General features: G+C 37.0%; 1 protein-coding gene across 6 annotated transcripts in view; it reads left to right on the plus strand.

Moving 5' to 3' along the window:
- The window catches only part of LOC136042154 (dual specificity protein phosphatase 16-like), a 105,543-nt gene that overhangs the window by 84,934 nt on the left and 5,225 nt on the right, over nucleotides 1-15,384 (plus strand). For 5 of the 6 annotated variants that reach the window (XM_065727075.1, XM_065727105.1, XM_065727091.1 and 2 more), the window contains exons 8-10: nucleotides 3,040-3,940; nucleotides 6,906-7,048; nucleotides 15,001-15,155. In XM_065727075.1, the coding sequence (XP_065583147.1) occupies nucleotides 3,040-3,940; nucleotides 6,906-7,048; nucleotides 15,001-15,155 (1,199 nt within the window). Of the gene's footprint in view, nucleotides 1-3,039; nucleotides 3,941-6,905; nucleotides 7,049-12,938; nucleotides 13,003-15,000; nucleotides 15,156-15,384 lie in introns of those variants that run through there. The other variant, XM_065727113.1, reaches the window with a different exon arrangement.

The following is a 15,384-nucleotide window of genomic DNA, read 5'->3' on the forward strand; positions in this document are numbered from 1 at the left end:
TATTCAACGCTTCAAATTATTAGTTGTTGACTAATAGTTGTTGACTTTTTTTGTATTTATTTTTTTTTTGTTTTTTTTTTTGAATTTTTTGTTTAAGGGGTGGATTATTTTTGATTATTTTTTTTTTACTCTCGATAGATTTTATTGTTTTGATTTGGTGCCTGTTTCTACCAAAAATAGCTTGACCGCTTACGGTGTTTTTTTTTTCATTAAAAGTTGGAACTCTAGATTCTCCCTAATTTTTAAAGATATGTAAAATTATTTCAGTTTTTCCTGAGTAACGATAACCAATTCAAACAATGGCATTTTCGCTATCCTTGGTACTCTTAGGCATTCCTAATCCTAAATTTGTTGAGATTTTGCATTCTTAGCAAAAAAAGATGTATGTAAAAAAACAATTTATAATGCAGTCGATATTTTTATGAACCCGGGTGTCATATTTGTCTGAGATTGATTTTGATTAGTTAATAATCTAGAATAACTCCTAAGCAAGGAACAAGGGGTGGTCATGCAATCTTCTCGTAGCGCCCCTAAGAATAGTAGCTGCAAATAGGGACCTATTACTGCTAATTCCAGTCAACCTTCAGCTATTGATCATCCTGCCCAGGGACATACACAAGGGAAGGGTCTAGATCCCCTTGGCTCATTCAGATGTCCTGTTTTTTTTTTGGAATTTCTGGACACTTATTCAATTTATCATATAAAATTTGCGCTTTATCTTTGGAATCCCCCCACTCTTCCAAAAAAATATCTTTTGCATGGGCCTGTTCCTGCTCAGTATCTTTTGTGGAATGCGCCACCAATATTGGGCCGCTAGTGGGTGTCAACATCCTACCCGGGAGAAGGCTCATTCCCCCAGTACTTGTGAAGTGTCGGTCATGGTGCAAGATGAAATCCCATGAGGAGCAATCCAAGGTGGGAGAATGAAGTTCTCTTGTGAGTGCCTCCTGTTGGCCGAAAAGTTCTCTTAAGGATAAAGTGCCGCTTGATGTTGATGTCTGACCAATAGTAGGTGACTCCCCTGTCTCTTCTGAGGGTCGAGTTTTGTCAACCCGTGCCTGCCTCAATCCGGTTGCTGAGCCTCTCAGGGTTGTGGGGGAAGTAATAGTGCACACCTCGACACAACCAAGGAAGAATCTTCTGCAAAGAAAAAAAAGAAATAGGCAAGCCTCATCTCATAGTACTGTGCCCAGGACAGTGCCAGTAGCCCATTGGCTAATGATAAGAAATTCTGGTCGTAGTGGGGAAAAGCGGCTATTGGTAGTATTTGGGAAAAGCTTTTGTATTTTGCACGGGATATGAAGAATGTGTAGATTTCTAAAAGAATCATTCAGAGGAAGTCTTATTGATAAAATAATCGGATAAGAATAATGAGAAGGAAGGATTTCCAAAAAATTCTAAAGCTGGGAAATTCCTGAGACTAGGATTGAGCAATAAAGGTCTTTCTTTTGAAAATTTTTGATGTATTGTATCTGTTATTTCGTTTAGTCTCAATAATAAAACTTTATTGTGAAAGTATTTATGGAAGCTTAGAAATAGCCTGAAATTCCTCGAAAATGGCATTGGGTCGAAAAGAAAAGTACACCATTTGAATCGCCATTACCCAAAACCCCAACCCCATGCTGGAAACTTACAGCCCACCTCCTTGAATAACAAAGAAAATCACTTTTTTGCACGGGTAGCACTGAAGTATCTTCCTTTTTTCACCGCTAGTGGGGCCCTGGAACGTCATAGAGAACTGTTTTAGGGCTTCTTTGAAATGAATTTGCAATATCTAGTGCTTCTTGTAATTAGCAAAAGACAATATTGTAATTAAATGTAATTTTTGACAGAAAACTACATCTTCATATGCACGATGACGAACACAAGTATCTTTTGAAAATGGATATGATATTATAATGGTTTGATTCTTTTATTATAAGTAAAGGTGGTGGATACAGTGAAGATATTAAAAATAGAATAGCCAAGGGACAGTGTGCTTTTTCACAGTTGAAAAAAGGTTTGGAAGAATAGGAAGATAAATCATCGAACCAAGATTAGAATATTGGAAGCTACTATGATGACAGTGGTCAAGTATGGTTCAGAAACGTGGGTGCTTTGAATTTGTTATATGTTTTTTAGAGGAACTATCTACGGTTAATTTTGGGTAGTCATTCTATTGATCGTATCCCCAAAAGTAAGCTATACGAAAAATGTGGTTCTGTCCCGCTTTCTTGGGCTATAGTAAGAGAAATGTTGAGGTGGTCAGATACGTTTTGCAGATGAAGGATGCCAGATTCCCAAAGATTATCCTTTTCGGCCGTTCGTCTGAGGCCAACCAAAAAACAGGTCGTCCCCGAATAGGGTGAGAGATTTCGTAATAAAGGATTCAAAGGAAATTGAAAAAACTTGGGAGGGTGTATAGAAAGAAGCTTTAAACAGGCTGGTATGGAGGAGGAGCGCACTTGGTTTGATTGGCCTCAGGAGGATTGGTGCTGTAGCGAACAATTAATAATAGTAATAGTAGTATTAACATGTTCTGTTGCTCTTCCACTACCTTCAGAAGCTGAAAAGGGGGTATTTGAAGACATAGTTAGACTATGTTGTGTATAATTTGCTAATTTTTGTTGTATTTGAGTAAGGTATTCAGGAAAAGAGCAAATCTAATCCGAGGCGCATATAAGATGAATTAAAATGACTATAAAATTGTATGTGTCTTGTACGTTTAACACCACATAGATATCATTTCGACAAAACATGTCTTAAGGTCTTTTGAAGTACCTTAACCGAACCAAATGATTGGATTGAAACTAAAAAAACTGTGTTGTTATATTCAATTTGACGTTCTACAGATATACAGGAAAAATTTGTTCATGATCCATACATAATAGTCCCAAAAAACGTATAATTTTTCATTTTAGCTCACCAAACAGAATTTCTTATGACCATATGTATTATTCGAGTATCCTTAAATATATAAACATCAGTTTTTTTTTTGTTATCGTATTTAGTCACAGAAAGCCTTACATTATGTATATATATTTTTTCTCTCCCTTGAAGGTATGTAAAGTCAAAACGACCGACGATATCACCAAATTTCAACTTCCTTGGGCAGCTACTTGAATGGGAAAGGCAATTAGAGTTGGAACGGTCGATTGAATATCCGATCAAAGTGGCTTCTGCGCCGATTCTACCAAAGCGTCCAACTACTCTTCGAGGTCTTCCTCACACACTTTCCCTTTCAGTGGGGATAAAAACACCATTAGAAACAGTTTACGGTAGTTCAGAGTCTAGTCCAAGTGGGGAAAGTCCTGCTGCAAAAACACCACAAGAGATTCATCAGCTTGAATTTCCCCGCCCTGCTCTCTCTGACCTATCACCGACGACACAGCTTTCAAATCTGACGTTTGAAAATTTTGGAGAGCGAGTTTTCTCCAAGTCAGCTACCTCTTCGAACCTGAGTTGTGAAAAGCCAAGCTTTCTTTTCAAATCTCCTATGACACCATCTATATATTTTGGAACAACGAAGGAAGAAGAAAAATCGAATGTTTTTCTGTCGCATAGACGGTCTAGTGAAACATGCACACGTAGTTTTTCTATTAAATTCTCTGATGGGAATCAGAAATCATTTGAAAGTAAATCTAGCCATACTGAAATTAGCATTTCCCGGCGTCGTTTTGATGACAATGAACTTAAGCGAACTAGTCCTCCAACTGTATCTATTCACACCAAAAGACAAGCAATGTCGTCGGATAGATATGCAAGAAGTGACAGTGCCACCACGAGTGGTATTGGATCAGAAGTTAGTGATGACGTCTCTATGGAGACTAGCAGTGTGTGTGGTAGTGTGATGTCGAATGAAGAGAGTGATGACGGCGTTTTCTTAGAGATGGTGACAAGAAGAAGACCCAGGCCTTGTTCTCTCTTGGGACTCACGCCAACAAGAGAGGTTCAGCAAATCGTAAGTATTCTGCTGAATTTCTAAATATCCACATAATGGCTTACTAATATTAAAAGAACATGATAAACATGATTAATTCACACAAGAAAAAAAATCCACCTTTTTAAAGAAATCAAACTAATTTATGCAAAATTACATAAGTATTTTCCATTGTCATTCCAAAATTAGAATAGTGGATACACAAGTCTGGGGATTGGGATATTTTTAAGCCTAAATTTATAAAAATATCCCTGTAAAACTATTACTAGGGATCTGCCAAACTAGATTGGGGGAATGTGGCCTCAGTTCCCTTGTCTAAAGCAACAGTAACTACTGTTTCTTGTTACAATGTTATGAAAGGTCTACTATAGTATGGGCAGGAGTAGGAACTTCACAATGTGGAGGGACAACAAAATCTGTCAAATAAAGATCCAAATCAAAACTACCCTCGTCAATACTTATCTCGAATGTTCTTTTCGCTGTATTGAAGGTTGTAACGCTTCATATGTTGACTCGTGTTTTATTAGTTTGTCAAATAATTCGCTTTATTCTCTGGATATTCCCCTTGTTTTATAGATAAGAAGGGAGTTAACTTTTCATTTTTCTAAGTTTGTAAAAGCCTCAAAAAGGGGCAAATCATTTGGAAATCTTAAAAATCTGTGCATATCATAACAGCAGCCCCCTCTTCTTCCTGTGTTTGTTTTTGAAGTAGAGTTGTGTGAAATTCACTGTACTAAGATTGGAAAACAGATTGCATCGATATTGATAGATGATATTGTGAATCCCAAAATCAAAGGGTAGGTTTGATATTTTTGATGTTTTTGCGGGACAGTTTCGAGTGGCAAGTAAAGAATCTTGTTTGAACTAAGACGGATGAGCCAAATTCACTCTTAAAAATATTTATCCAAGTTAAGATAAATAAATAAGAAAAAGAAAAGGAGAAGCCTAACTCACTGCTCCTCTCTGACAATATTCATCTTTTTTTTTCCACTTTTTTGTTATTATGTTCAGAAGTGTTTTCTAAACCAGATGTTACAACTCTTAGAAATGTCGTGTAATAGTATGAAAGAGGCTGTAGTAAGGGGGTATTTTCTTAAGGGATTTTACTTCAAAGCTCACTTTCAAACTTGAAACATGAGAATTTGGCACAAAGCTTTAATTATCACCCTATTATTTTTTAGGGAAAACTTTTCTATTATTTGCAATTAATTTTAGTTACCAATACTACTCTGTGTAGATTTCTTCTGCGATTTTCTAGACAATTAGTTCTGTTATAGTAGATGCATGCAAATTGTAGCTTACTGGCAAAGCGCTCCATGAATGAGATACTACAGGGTGACCCAAAAAGATTCGTACCCATGAAAATTTCAATTATGGTTTTGATTAAAAAGCTATTTATTTCAAATATGTCCGCACATTATTCTGTTTATAGAAGACCATTCACCAGAGTTTCAGCTATTTCTATCAATTTTTAGTCAATTTGTGGGTTTCCCAAGATGTGTTCCAAATGTCAACCATTTCGTTGCAAGCAAACCTGCACTCGTCTGGCAAAGTTTTTAATCACTTTTCTACATTCCTCTTTCGGGATTGCTCTTATTTTTGCAGTGATGGCAGTTTTCAGATCTTCAATTGTTTGTGGATTTCCCTGGTATGCATTGTCTTTGAGGAAAACAACACAGACAAAATCCGGGGGGTTAAGATCTGGTGAGTGCGGGGCCCATTCCACATCGCATCTTCTGTTTATGAGTCTCTCTTCAAACATCTGCCTCAACCAATAAACAGTTTCGTTGGCTGTATGAGGTGTGGCCCCGTCTTGCTGAAACCATTGTGAAGCTCACACTCTCCCTGGCGTCCAAGCGATGCCCAGGGCTGCGTCCTACTGAGTCCCTCACTGGAGCAATGCTTTCTTCTGTCTTTGCACTTTTCTTCCTGCCGGAATAAGTTCCCCCTGTGGCTTTCGAACATAGATCCACCACAGTCTCTATCTCTCTAAAATTCTTTATCCAACTTACAATCGTTGATTTTGATGCAAAGTTGCGACAATGGAAACGCTTTCGAAACTGAATCTGTACACTTTGGTATGATTTTGTTGCAAAATAGGTCTCTAGCGAGAATATCTTTTGATGATTTGTCCAAGATGTTTTCAGGGCAACTATAGCTGCAAATGATCATCCATAGGTTCACCTTTCACATTTTGCAACATAAAAGACATTCATTAAAAAATAGATTTTTTTTTATCGAATACAATATGGGTACGTATCTTTTTGGGTCGCCCTGTATTTGTCACTACACCAGCAAACCTGCAGCGGTTCTTTATTCCTTTGAATTGAAATGCCACAAGATACAGATCTATCGCAATTTGATGTGATTCGTATGTTCGTAGCTAACGGATCCCTTGGTCACTTGGGCCTTCGGCCTTCTGCCCTTGCAAATGTAGCATTGGAGCCGCCTCTCTTCGCTCGCTATGGTACAAAATTTGAAAAGAATCTAAGCAAAAGGAAAAAAGAAATTGAAATATGTCACGATAACAGGCGTAGGAGGGGCATAAATTTGAAGCCTTTATTTGCATGGACCGAAGGTCCAATCTAGTTGACGGAAGTGTCAAAAAATATGGAGGGAGGCTTTGCTCTTTAATAAAAAGACTGTGTTATTTCTATATGGTTTATGAGAGCATTTTAGCATTTATCCGCTCGTTTAATTGTGTTCACAAGTGGTGGGAATCTCCGATAACGTCGATAGTGGACATGGTTTCACTTTGACTGGTTGAATATTCCGCTTACATGATTTCGTTTGGTATGATCCTTTTCTTAATGCTAAGGTTTAAGTTTTCCGAGTCTCTCAATTTCACCTCAGTAGGTATTAGTTTGGCTATGGAGTTGCTGTGAATTATTGGAATATAACAAAAGAGAGGTGGCTATTTAGGCTGTACATTGCTTATACATTTATTATATGTATATAGATTTTTAAACCGTTTGTTTCTTTTTAGGGATCGGATTTAGGGTCACCGGCATCAAGCAGCCGAGAATCGCCATTTACCCCAAATATAGGAAGGAAAAGAACTGAAATTGTTTTTGATTTTGAAAAGCCTTCCACGTCGCAAGTTACCGTTTTAGAAACAATGCCAGAAAGGTAAGTTATCATCTATCTCAAGCACTTCCTGAATGATTATAAAATTTGATAGAACCGATTGCTTCAGAAGTTGTTGGAATGATATTTTAATTTTGAACACATTGTTTTTAGTGTGTAACAAATGAATTGCCAGCAGTTTTGTGTTTGAGGAAATGTTTTGAATAGTTGGATTTCCACTTGAATCCGTAAACTTTATCCGCAAGAAAGCCTAAAATATTTCTAGGAAAATCCCCACTTTGCCGAAATTTTGTCACCTTTTTTTGTTCGCTTTATTCGTTATGGTCGACAGCTTGGGACTTCTTCAGCCCTCTTTAACGTCCATTGCTTACGTTGGCTGTTGCTTGGGCCTCGGCTCTTAATAGGGCGAAAGTAAGGGCTGTTTCCCTTAAACTATGACAAATAATTAATGGAATAAATATGTGTCTCATCTCTCTTGATTCGTGCAAATATTTCTAGTCCCCCACCTTTTTTATTGGTGCTGAGGGGGGGGGGATGATAATGCTCCTATTACGAAAATCTTTGTCTATGTAGCATAAAATATTGCATGCACAGGTATACCGACACAGTGACGGAAAAGGTAAGATGGGCATCATGAGCCTCGTAAGAAAATTTCTTGAGGGGGGGGGACAAATCCTACTAGCTGCTTCTATATGTGCCAGATATATATGTACATGCATTGCATCTAAGTATCAGAGAACCCTATGGCAGAATTTGCGATGGCAGTTAGCTCTACATTGCTTTTTACGCCAAGTTTTAAAGACATAAACAGAACTGGAAAAAAAGAGTTCAGTAAAAAATAAAAATGTGAAACATCTACAAATTCTGGGAGAATGCATAAAACAATCCACAAATATCCCATAGTGTTGTAGTTTGAAAACTCAGCGTCTCATGTGTCTTCTGTTGTTGGTCAACCTGGGTTACCTTGTTGAGGCCCATATGGGAAACTGGAAGGTCAAGTGAAAGAAGGGACCTTAGTAAGACCTAAGGACACGGAGGTACAGACTGTAGCGATTAACACCAGCAAAGGGAGGCAGCAGACCTTTTTTTAAATTGTAATTTTACAAGAATTTATGTTAAGATAAAAGGCCCGAACGAATTGAAACCTCTTTCTTTAGAGTCAAGGGCCCAAACCTCACCCAGGAAAATCTAGGGCCGAATGCCTGAGTGATGTAACTGGAGAGAGCTTTTGATAGTGAGAAGGCCGACGAAGTCATTTAATTTAGGCAGTACAGTGTTAAATATAAAAGTTCTTAGACTCTTTTTAGTCCAGTAAGTAATCTTGTCCCCTGTTGATAGTGTAAAATTTTAATTCCTTGATTGACTATTGGTTCATTTTTCAAAAGACAATCATAAGTTGGATCAATATCTAAATTTCTTGTGTCCCTATTTATTGAGATTCGCAAACATATGTTTTTTAATTTCTAAAGCCCCCCTCGCCCACTGAGAAAACCCCTATCATTAGAAATAGCTTTAGAATATATTGGCAAATCTCTTCATGGACTCTATTGAAACATCCGCTATGCACAGTTTTAGGTTATCCCCTTGTTCCTGGGGCAGATTCGTAGACGATGTGAGTTGCATTTTGAAACACGGTTTAGAGTCTTTAGACCTTTTCCATAAACATTTAAATAGTTTTGATAAAAATGTGAAATTTACGATGGAGTTTGATAAAAATGACAAACTACCTTTTCTTGATATCCTATTGATTAAAGTGATTTCCATTTACTGTTCTCAATATATAGAAAGTCTAGGTGGTGGATAGGTATTTGAACTTTCATTCGCGCCAACCTATTTCAGTGAAACGCGGGGTTGTGATTGCACTGGTGGATAGAGCTTTCAGAATTTGTAGATTCTAAATTGTTGTATTTGAGGAATATTTTATTTTGTAATAATTACCTGATTAGATTCATTTATGAAATAATGAAAATAGACGCATTAAAGATAACAATAGGATTATTGGAGTTTCACAGTGTACAGAATTAAATATGCCGAAAAGTTTCATTTTTTTTGCCGTATGTACCTATTTTGGGGGTGGGGATACTTAAACATAAATTGATACATGTTTCCAATCAGTGAGACCATTAGGTAGTTTCCTTAGTTCTTGGTAGGATTTAACCCGTGAAGATTTAGTTAGGGAGGTTTATAAAATTCCTTGTTCTTGTGGAAAGTTTTATATTGGTAGAACTCACCAACAATTTATTAAAAGATTTATTGAGCGTCGCAACTCAATAGAAAAAAAACCTACAGTTAAGAAAGCCTGCTGAAACTTTTGTTTCGACTCTGGCTGAACATTCATTCTTTCATCCTGAACATTTTATACAATTTGATGGGGCCACAGCTATTTATAATGATAGAGGTTTTTCTCAGTGAGCGAGGGAGGCTATAAAAAACAAACAAAAAAAAACATATGTTTGCGAATCTTTCAATAAATAGGGACAGGGAAAATTTAGATATTGATCCAATTTATGATTGTATTTTGAAAAATGAACCAATGGTCAATAAGGGAATTAATATTTCATATAATCACCAGGGGACTAGATTACCTACTGGACAAAAAAGAGTTGCTTCAATAGTAGCTAACAAGAGGACTATTTCGCAATAAAATAGTTAAAATAGTTTCAATTTTTTTTTGTTTTTCCTCAGTTGCTTTGATGTTCTCATTGAAGTAACTCTAATAGCTTCTATTCCCTACGTGGATCAGTAGGGACAATTATATTTATTATTATTGGTGGGGGTTTTATTCGTTTTTAGTTTATTGTTTTTTCTTTTTATCTTGTGCTGATGTCGCCTAGTTTACATACAGGTGAAGTATCTGCGTTGTTTCAGTCTTTCATCTCTTTTCTCTCCACTGACCCCAGTCTAGTTTGTTGTTTTTTTGTTGAGTTTTATCTCTCTTTGTTGTTTGTTGTAAAATTTATTTTGAAGCTATATGACTAAACCCTCTCCCAGCTTCTATACCCCAAGTACCGGTATCATTACTTGATTACAAATAAATGCACTATAGTTTAATCAATGATGGTACTGCATATATTCTTGGATTTGACGACGTGTGGAATTTGAAGCTTTTTTGGAAGGAAATTTTACGATTTGCCGAGCACATACGAAATAACCTATTGTAAAAATATGAAGGTGAAACAAAGCACAAAAGAATTGGGAAATTATGTGAAAAATACAGGAAAAAGTGACGAGCCTACAAGATCATATAAAAGAGGAGGAGGATTCTGGCTCATCCCTTCCCTGTTTTACATTCCTACTGTGTACTATCAACTCTCAGCTTATTATATTATAATATTAATTTTGTTTATTCAACCCTACCCTCTTTGCAATGATAAAAAGTTACCTATGTTTTTTTATGGCACTTGGTATTAACCAAGTGACATATAGTAATCGCCAATTCTGTCGGTCTGTCTGTCTGTCGGTCTGTCGGTCCCGGTTTTGCTACTTTAGGCACTTCCAGGTAAGCTAGGACGATGAAATTTGGCAAGCCTATCAGTGACCGGACCAGATTAAATTAAAAATACTCGTTTTCCCGATTTGACCATCTGGGGGGAGTGGGGGGCCGGTTAATTCGCAAAAAATGAAGTATTTTTAACTTATGAGCGGGTGATTGGATCTTAATGAAATTTGATGTTTGGAATGATATTGTGTCTCAGAGCTCTTATTTTAAATCCCGACCGGATCTGATGACATTGGGGGGAGTTGGAGGGGGGGAAACCTAAAATCTTGGAAAACACTTAGAGTGGAGGGATCGGGATGAAACATGGTGGGAAAAATAAACACAAGTCTTAGATAGATGATTGACATAAACGGAACGGATCCGCTCTGTTTGGGGTAGTTGGGGGGGGGGGTATTTCTGAAAAATTAAAAAAAATGAGGTATTTTTAACTTACAAACGGGTGATTGGATCTCAATGAAGTTTGATATTTAGAAGGATATCGTGGCTCAGAGTTCTTATTTTAAACCCGACCGGATCTGGTGACATTGGGGTGGGAGTTGGGAGGGGGAAACCTAAAACTTGGAAAACAATTAGGGTGGGGGGATCGGGATGAAACTTGGTGGAAAAAAAAAACACGAGTCCTAGATACATGATAGACACAACCAGAACGGATCCGCTCTCTTTGGGGTGGTTGGGGGGGGGTTGATTCTGAAAAATTAGAAAAAATGCGGTATTTTTAACTTACGGACGGGTGATTGGATCTCCATGAAATTTGATATTAAAAGGATAACGTGTCTCAAAGCTCTTATTTTAAATCCTGACCGGATCTGGTTACATTGGGGGAAGTTTGGGGTGGGGAAACCTAAAATGATGGAAAACGCTTAGATTGGAGGGATTGGGATGAAACCTGGTTGGAAAAATAAGCAGAAGTCTTGCATACGTGATTTACATAATTGGAACGGATCCACTTAATTGCGGGGGGGGGGGGTAATTCTGAAAAATAAGAAAAAATGACGTATTTTTAACTTACGAAGAAGTGATCGGATCTTCATGAAATTTGATATTTAGAAGGACCTCGTAACTCAGATATCTTATTTTAAATCTCAACTGGATCAAGCGTAATTGGGGGGGGGGGGGCAGTTGGGGGGACTGGAAATCTTAGAAAATACTTAAAGTGGTGAGATCAGGATGAAACTGGATGGGAAGAATAGAAACCTGTCTAAGATACGTGACTGACATAACTGGACCGGATCTGCTCTCTTTGGTGGAATTGGGGAGGGGGGTAATTTTGAAAATTGAGGTATTTGTAACTTACGAAAGGGTGACCAGATCTTAATGAAATTTGATATTTAGAAGGATCTTGTGCTTTAAAGTTCTAATTTCAAATTCCGACCAGATCCTGTGACATTCGGGGGAGTTGGAGGGGGAAACCGGAATTCTTGGAAAACATGAAAATTGGGGTATTTATATCTTACGAATAGAAAGGAATTTTTAGAAGGAATTCATGTCTCAGTGCTCTTATTTCAAATCCCGACCAGATCTTTTGACATTGGGGAAAGTTGGAGGAGGAAATCTTGGAAAAACACTTGGAGTGGAGGAATCGGGATGAAGCTTGGTGGATAGAATAAACAAATGTCCTTGATACGTGATTGACAGAATTTTACTGGATTCGCTCTCTTTGGGGGAGTTGGGGGGAGGGGTCCAGTGATTTGGCGAGTTCGGTGCTTCTGGACGTGCTAGGGCGATGAAAATTGGTAGGCGTGTCAGGGAGCTGCACAATTTGACTTGATAAAGTCGTTTTCCCAGATTCGACCATCTGGGGGGCAAAAGGGAGAGGAAAAATTAGGTATTTATAACTTACGAGTGGGTGATCGGATCTTAATGAATTTTGATATTTAGAAGGACTTTGTGACTTAGAGCTCTTATTTTAAATCTTGACCGGCATTAAGTCTCTTATTTTCCTTTTTAAATCAATCTATTGATTCATATAATTTTGTTAGAGCTCATGCCATATGATCTCTTGGCTCTTAGCTCTTCTTGCCTTGTCACAAGTGCCATATGAGCTCTTAGCTCTTGTTTGAAATTATGTAAGTAATGTAGATGGAACTTTTTGGATATTCTTCTTTAACTCAAATGGAGCCTCGTTTTACCCTAAGTAGGAGTCTTTTGTTGATCTCCTTTATAAACAAATTGAACAAATAAAAAGAATATGCGGACCGTACATGTTTACTATTGCTATCTTTTTGTCAGGGGTGGGGGGATACTAAGTAGAGCATGAAATTTAAATTCATTTTAGGGTGATCAACTGTAAATTGCGGTAAAGGCTAATGAGTTTCATGAATTACTGGTGATCTAATTCTGTGCAGAAAATCTTTTTAAAAAAACCCTCTTGCTTAGTATCTCCAATTTAATTCGTGTCATCAACACTTAAATGATCCATCTTTTTTTGTTAAGGGCTCTGTCCGAGCAGTTTGGAAACTGGAAACTTCATATTGAATAGAATTTCTTCTTAATGTTGGTAGGTCATTCTTGTTAGCGATTTCTTTTTTGCATGGCTATGTAATAAGAATGATGTAATAAACAAGAAATCTATCGTTTTTGCTATTACTACTAGATGTTTGACCAAATATTAAGCTGTCAAAGTGACTGAAAAAACAACCTATAAATACTCCACCTCCCTCACAATCTCTTAACTGTCTGTTTCGGCTACCTGCCAAAAGACTACCTAAGATTTTAGCTCTTTGTTATAGTTTCACCCTAGCCTAATCATGGGCACCCAATCTTTCTCCCCCCCCCCCTGTGTCCTTTTCCTGTAAACTATTCTAGGGGGATGTCTTGGTGTATACAAGGACATATTTAAGCTGCCAAATTACCACTCCTCTTTCATGTTTCATAGACTGATTGGGCTTGAATTACTGTTTCTAAAGGATGCCTAAGTTTGCATTAACATTTATTATGTTTTAGAACAAGAGAAAACAGCAATAAAGAGAAATATATTACTTGTGATTCCTGCACAGCAAAAATTTAAGAGTGAAATAGCGACCGTGCCCGTTCGAAGATATTCTTGTTATTATTCTTGGATTTAACTTGTTGCCTTCTTTATTGACTTGTTGCTACATCTAATTTTAACTATAGTATTTCGTCCTTGTTTGCTAATGAACTAATCTTGTAAACTGTCTACCTAATAACATACATTAAAGCATGATTCGGCCTATTTGTTATTAAAATAGTGTGTTAGGCGAATTTCATCTGATTAAAGTAATAAAAACTGTCAGTCTAAAAGAATTTTCTGCAGCTTAAGAACATTTGCACACAAATTTGTCCATTTTTTGTACTTTTATTCTTGTCAGTTTTTATTTTCAGTATACATTATGAGCCTATGAACCAGTGGCATTGAGGAGGGGGAGGAGGGCTGCCCCCAAAATTTTTTGCTTTCCCTAAATTTAGAAAAAAAAACTTTTACGGTATTTTTTATTGAAAAATGTCCTTTTGAGGTACTTTAATTGGAAAAATAGCAAAAAAGGCCAAAATCATTCCCTAAGATTTAAAAATACACTTCCCCCTTAATTTCTGTGAATTGGTGCAGCTATTATAAACGTGTTTCAGTAGTTGGTAAAAAAAATTTCGGTTAAATGAACTAGGATTACCACTTTGAAATACCATGTAAACTATGTAGCTATACACGTGTTTCTGCAGTTTAAAAAAGCTTCATAGGTTCTTAAGACTGCAGACATCGACTAATTGCTATTTTTATGATCGAAGCGGTCCAGACATAAATCTCTGGGTGCAAACAAAATCAGTAACATTTCAACATTAATGTCTTTGAAATTATACATTGGAGTTCAGCTCCTTCCATATCTTTTGCTATAAATAGCTTGTGCTTGCGTGACCCCGCATATCAGTCATGCATTAAACTGAAATTACGTTTCAAAAGACGCATCATGAACGACAAGTTGAATTTCTTTCTCGGCCGAAGTTGTAATCTATATTTTGTTCGATATTTTTTAATTTATTTGTTCAGAAATATCGTCACTATACGCTGTAAGAAGCCCCAGAATGCGGCTCGTTTTGAACTAATAATTTTTTTCTTGTGGATTTTTGTTGCCCTGTTGCGTAGTGGAAGCCTCAGTGCTCGTGAAGTCTCCCATCAACTAATAAATAAAATTCATCTTCAAAAGTTGTCTTCAAAGAGACCTAAATAATTTCTTGGTTATATATGTGCATAATTTAGTGCAATATCTGGAATATTATACACTGGCTTTAACTTCTTAAGGGGAACCTAAAAAGTATGTCGCAGAATTGGTTGATATCAATGTTGTAATCTTCAATTAGATAAATAGAATTCAGTTAGGTTCCAATTTTATGTCATTTGCTTTTCTGGTTTTCCTTTTTGCTAGCTGTATCTAAGGTAATATCAGAAATGCATTCAAAATACTGGAGAATTCTCTTCTCAGAGTTCTTGTTTTTGAATATCTATTTCATTCAGACGTAATTTTTATTATTACTTAAATGGTAGGCCAGAAGAGACCGTAGTTGCTCCACCCAGAAGACGTCGTAGCGGCAGAGGAAGACATCGAGTTGAAAATCCCACTCTAGGAACATGTTCAAAAGATCTATCAAATAGTGAAACTGGTGGTCAAAACACTGGAGACCATAGGAAGCACGGAACAGGTATGTTGACTAAACATTATCAGGTATATTTGGTTTTGTCGGTTACTCTCAGCCACCCACTAACTTCCAGCCCTAACAACAAGTATATGACCGTATACAATGAATACTTGAAGTTGAGTGAGGATTTCTCATTATGTAGTGAGTCAGTACCTTTTGTTAAATTGGTGTTGAACTTAATTTGCAGTTTTTGTTGGGTCTAGCCTGTTCTGTCTTACTACTGAGAGGTCGA

The sequence above is a fragment of the Artemia franciscana genome, chromosome 2 (assembly GCF_032884065.1).
Source record: "Artemia franciscana chromosome 2, ASM3288406v1, whole genome shotgun sequence".
NCBI classification, from domain to species: domain Eukaryota; kingdom Metazoa; phylum Arthropoda; class Branchiopoda; order Anostraca; family Artemiidae; genus Artemia; species Artemia franciscana.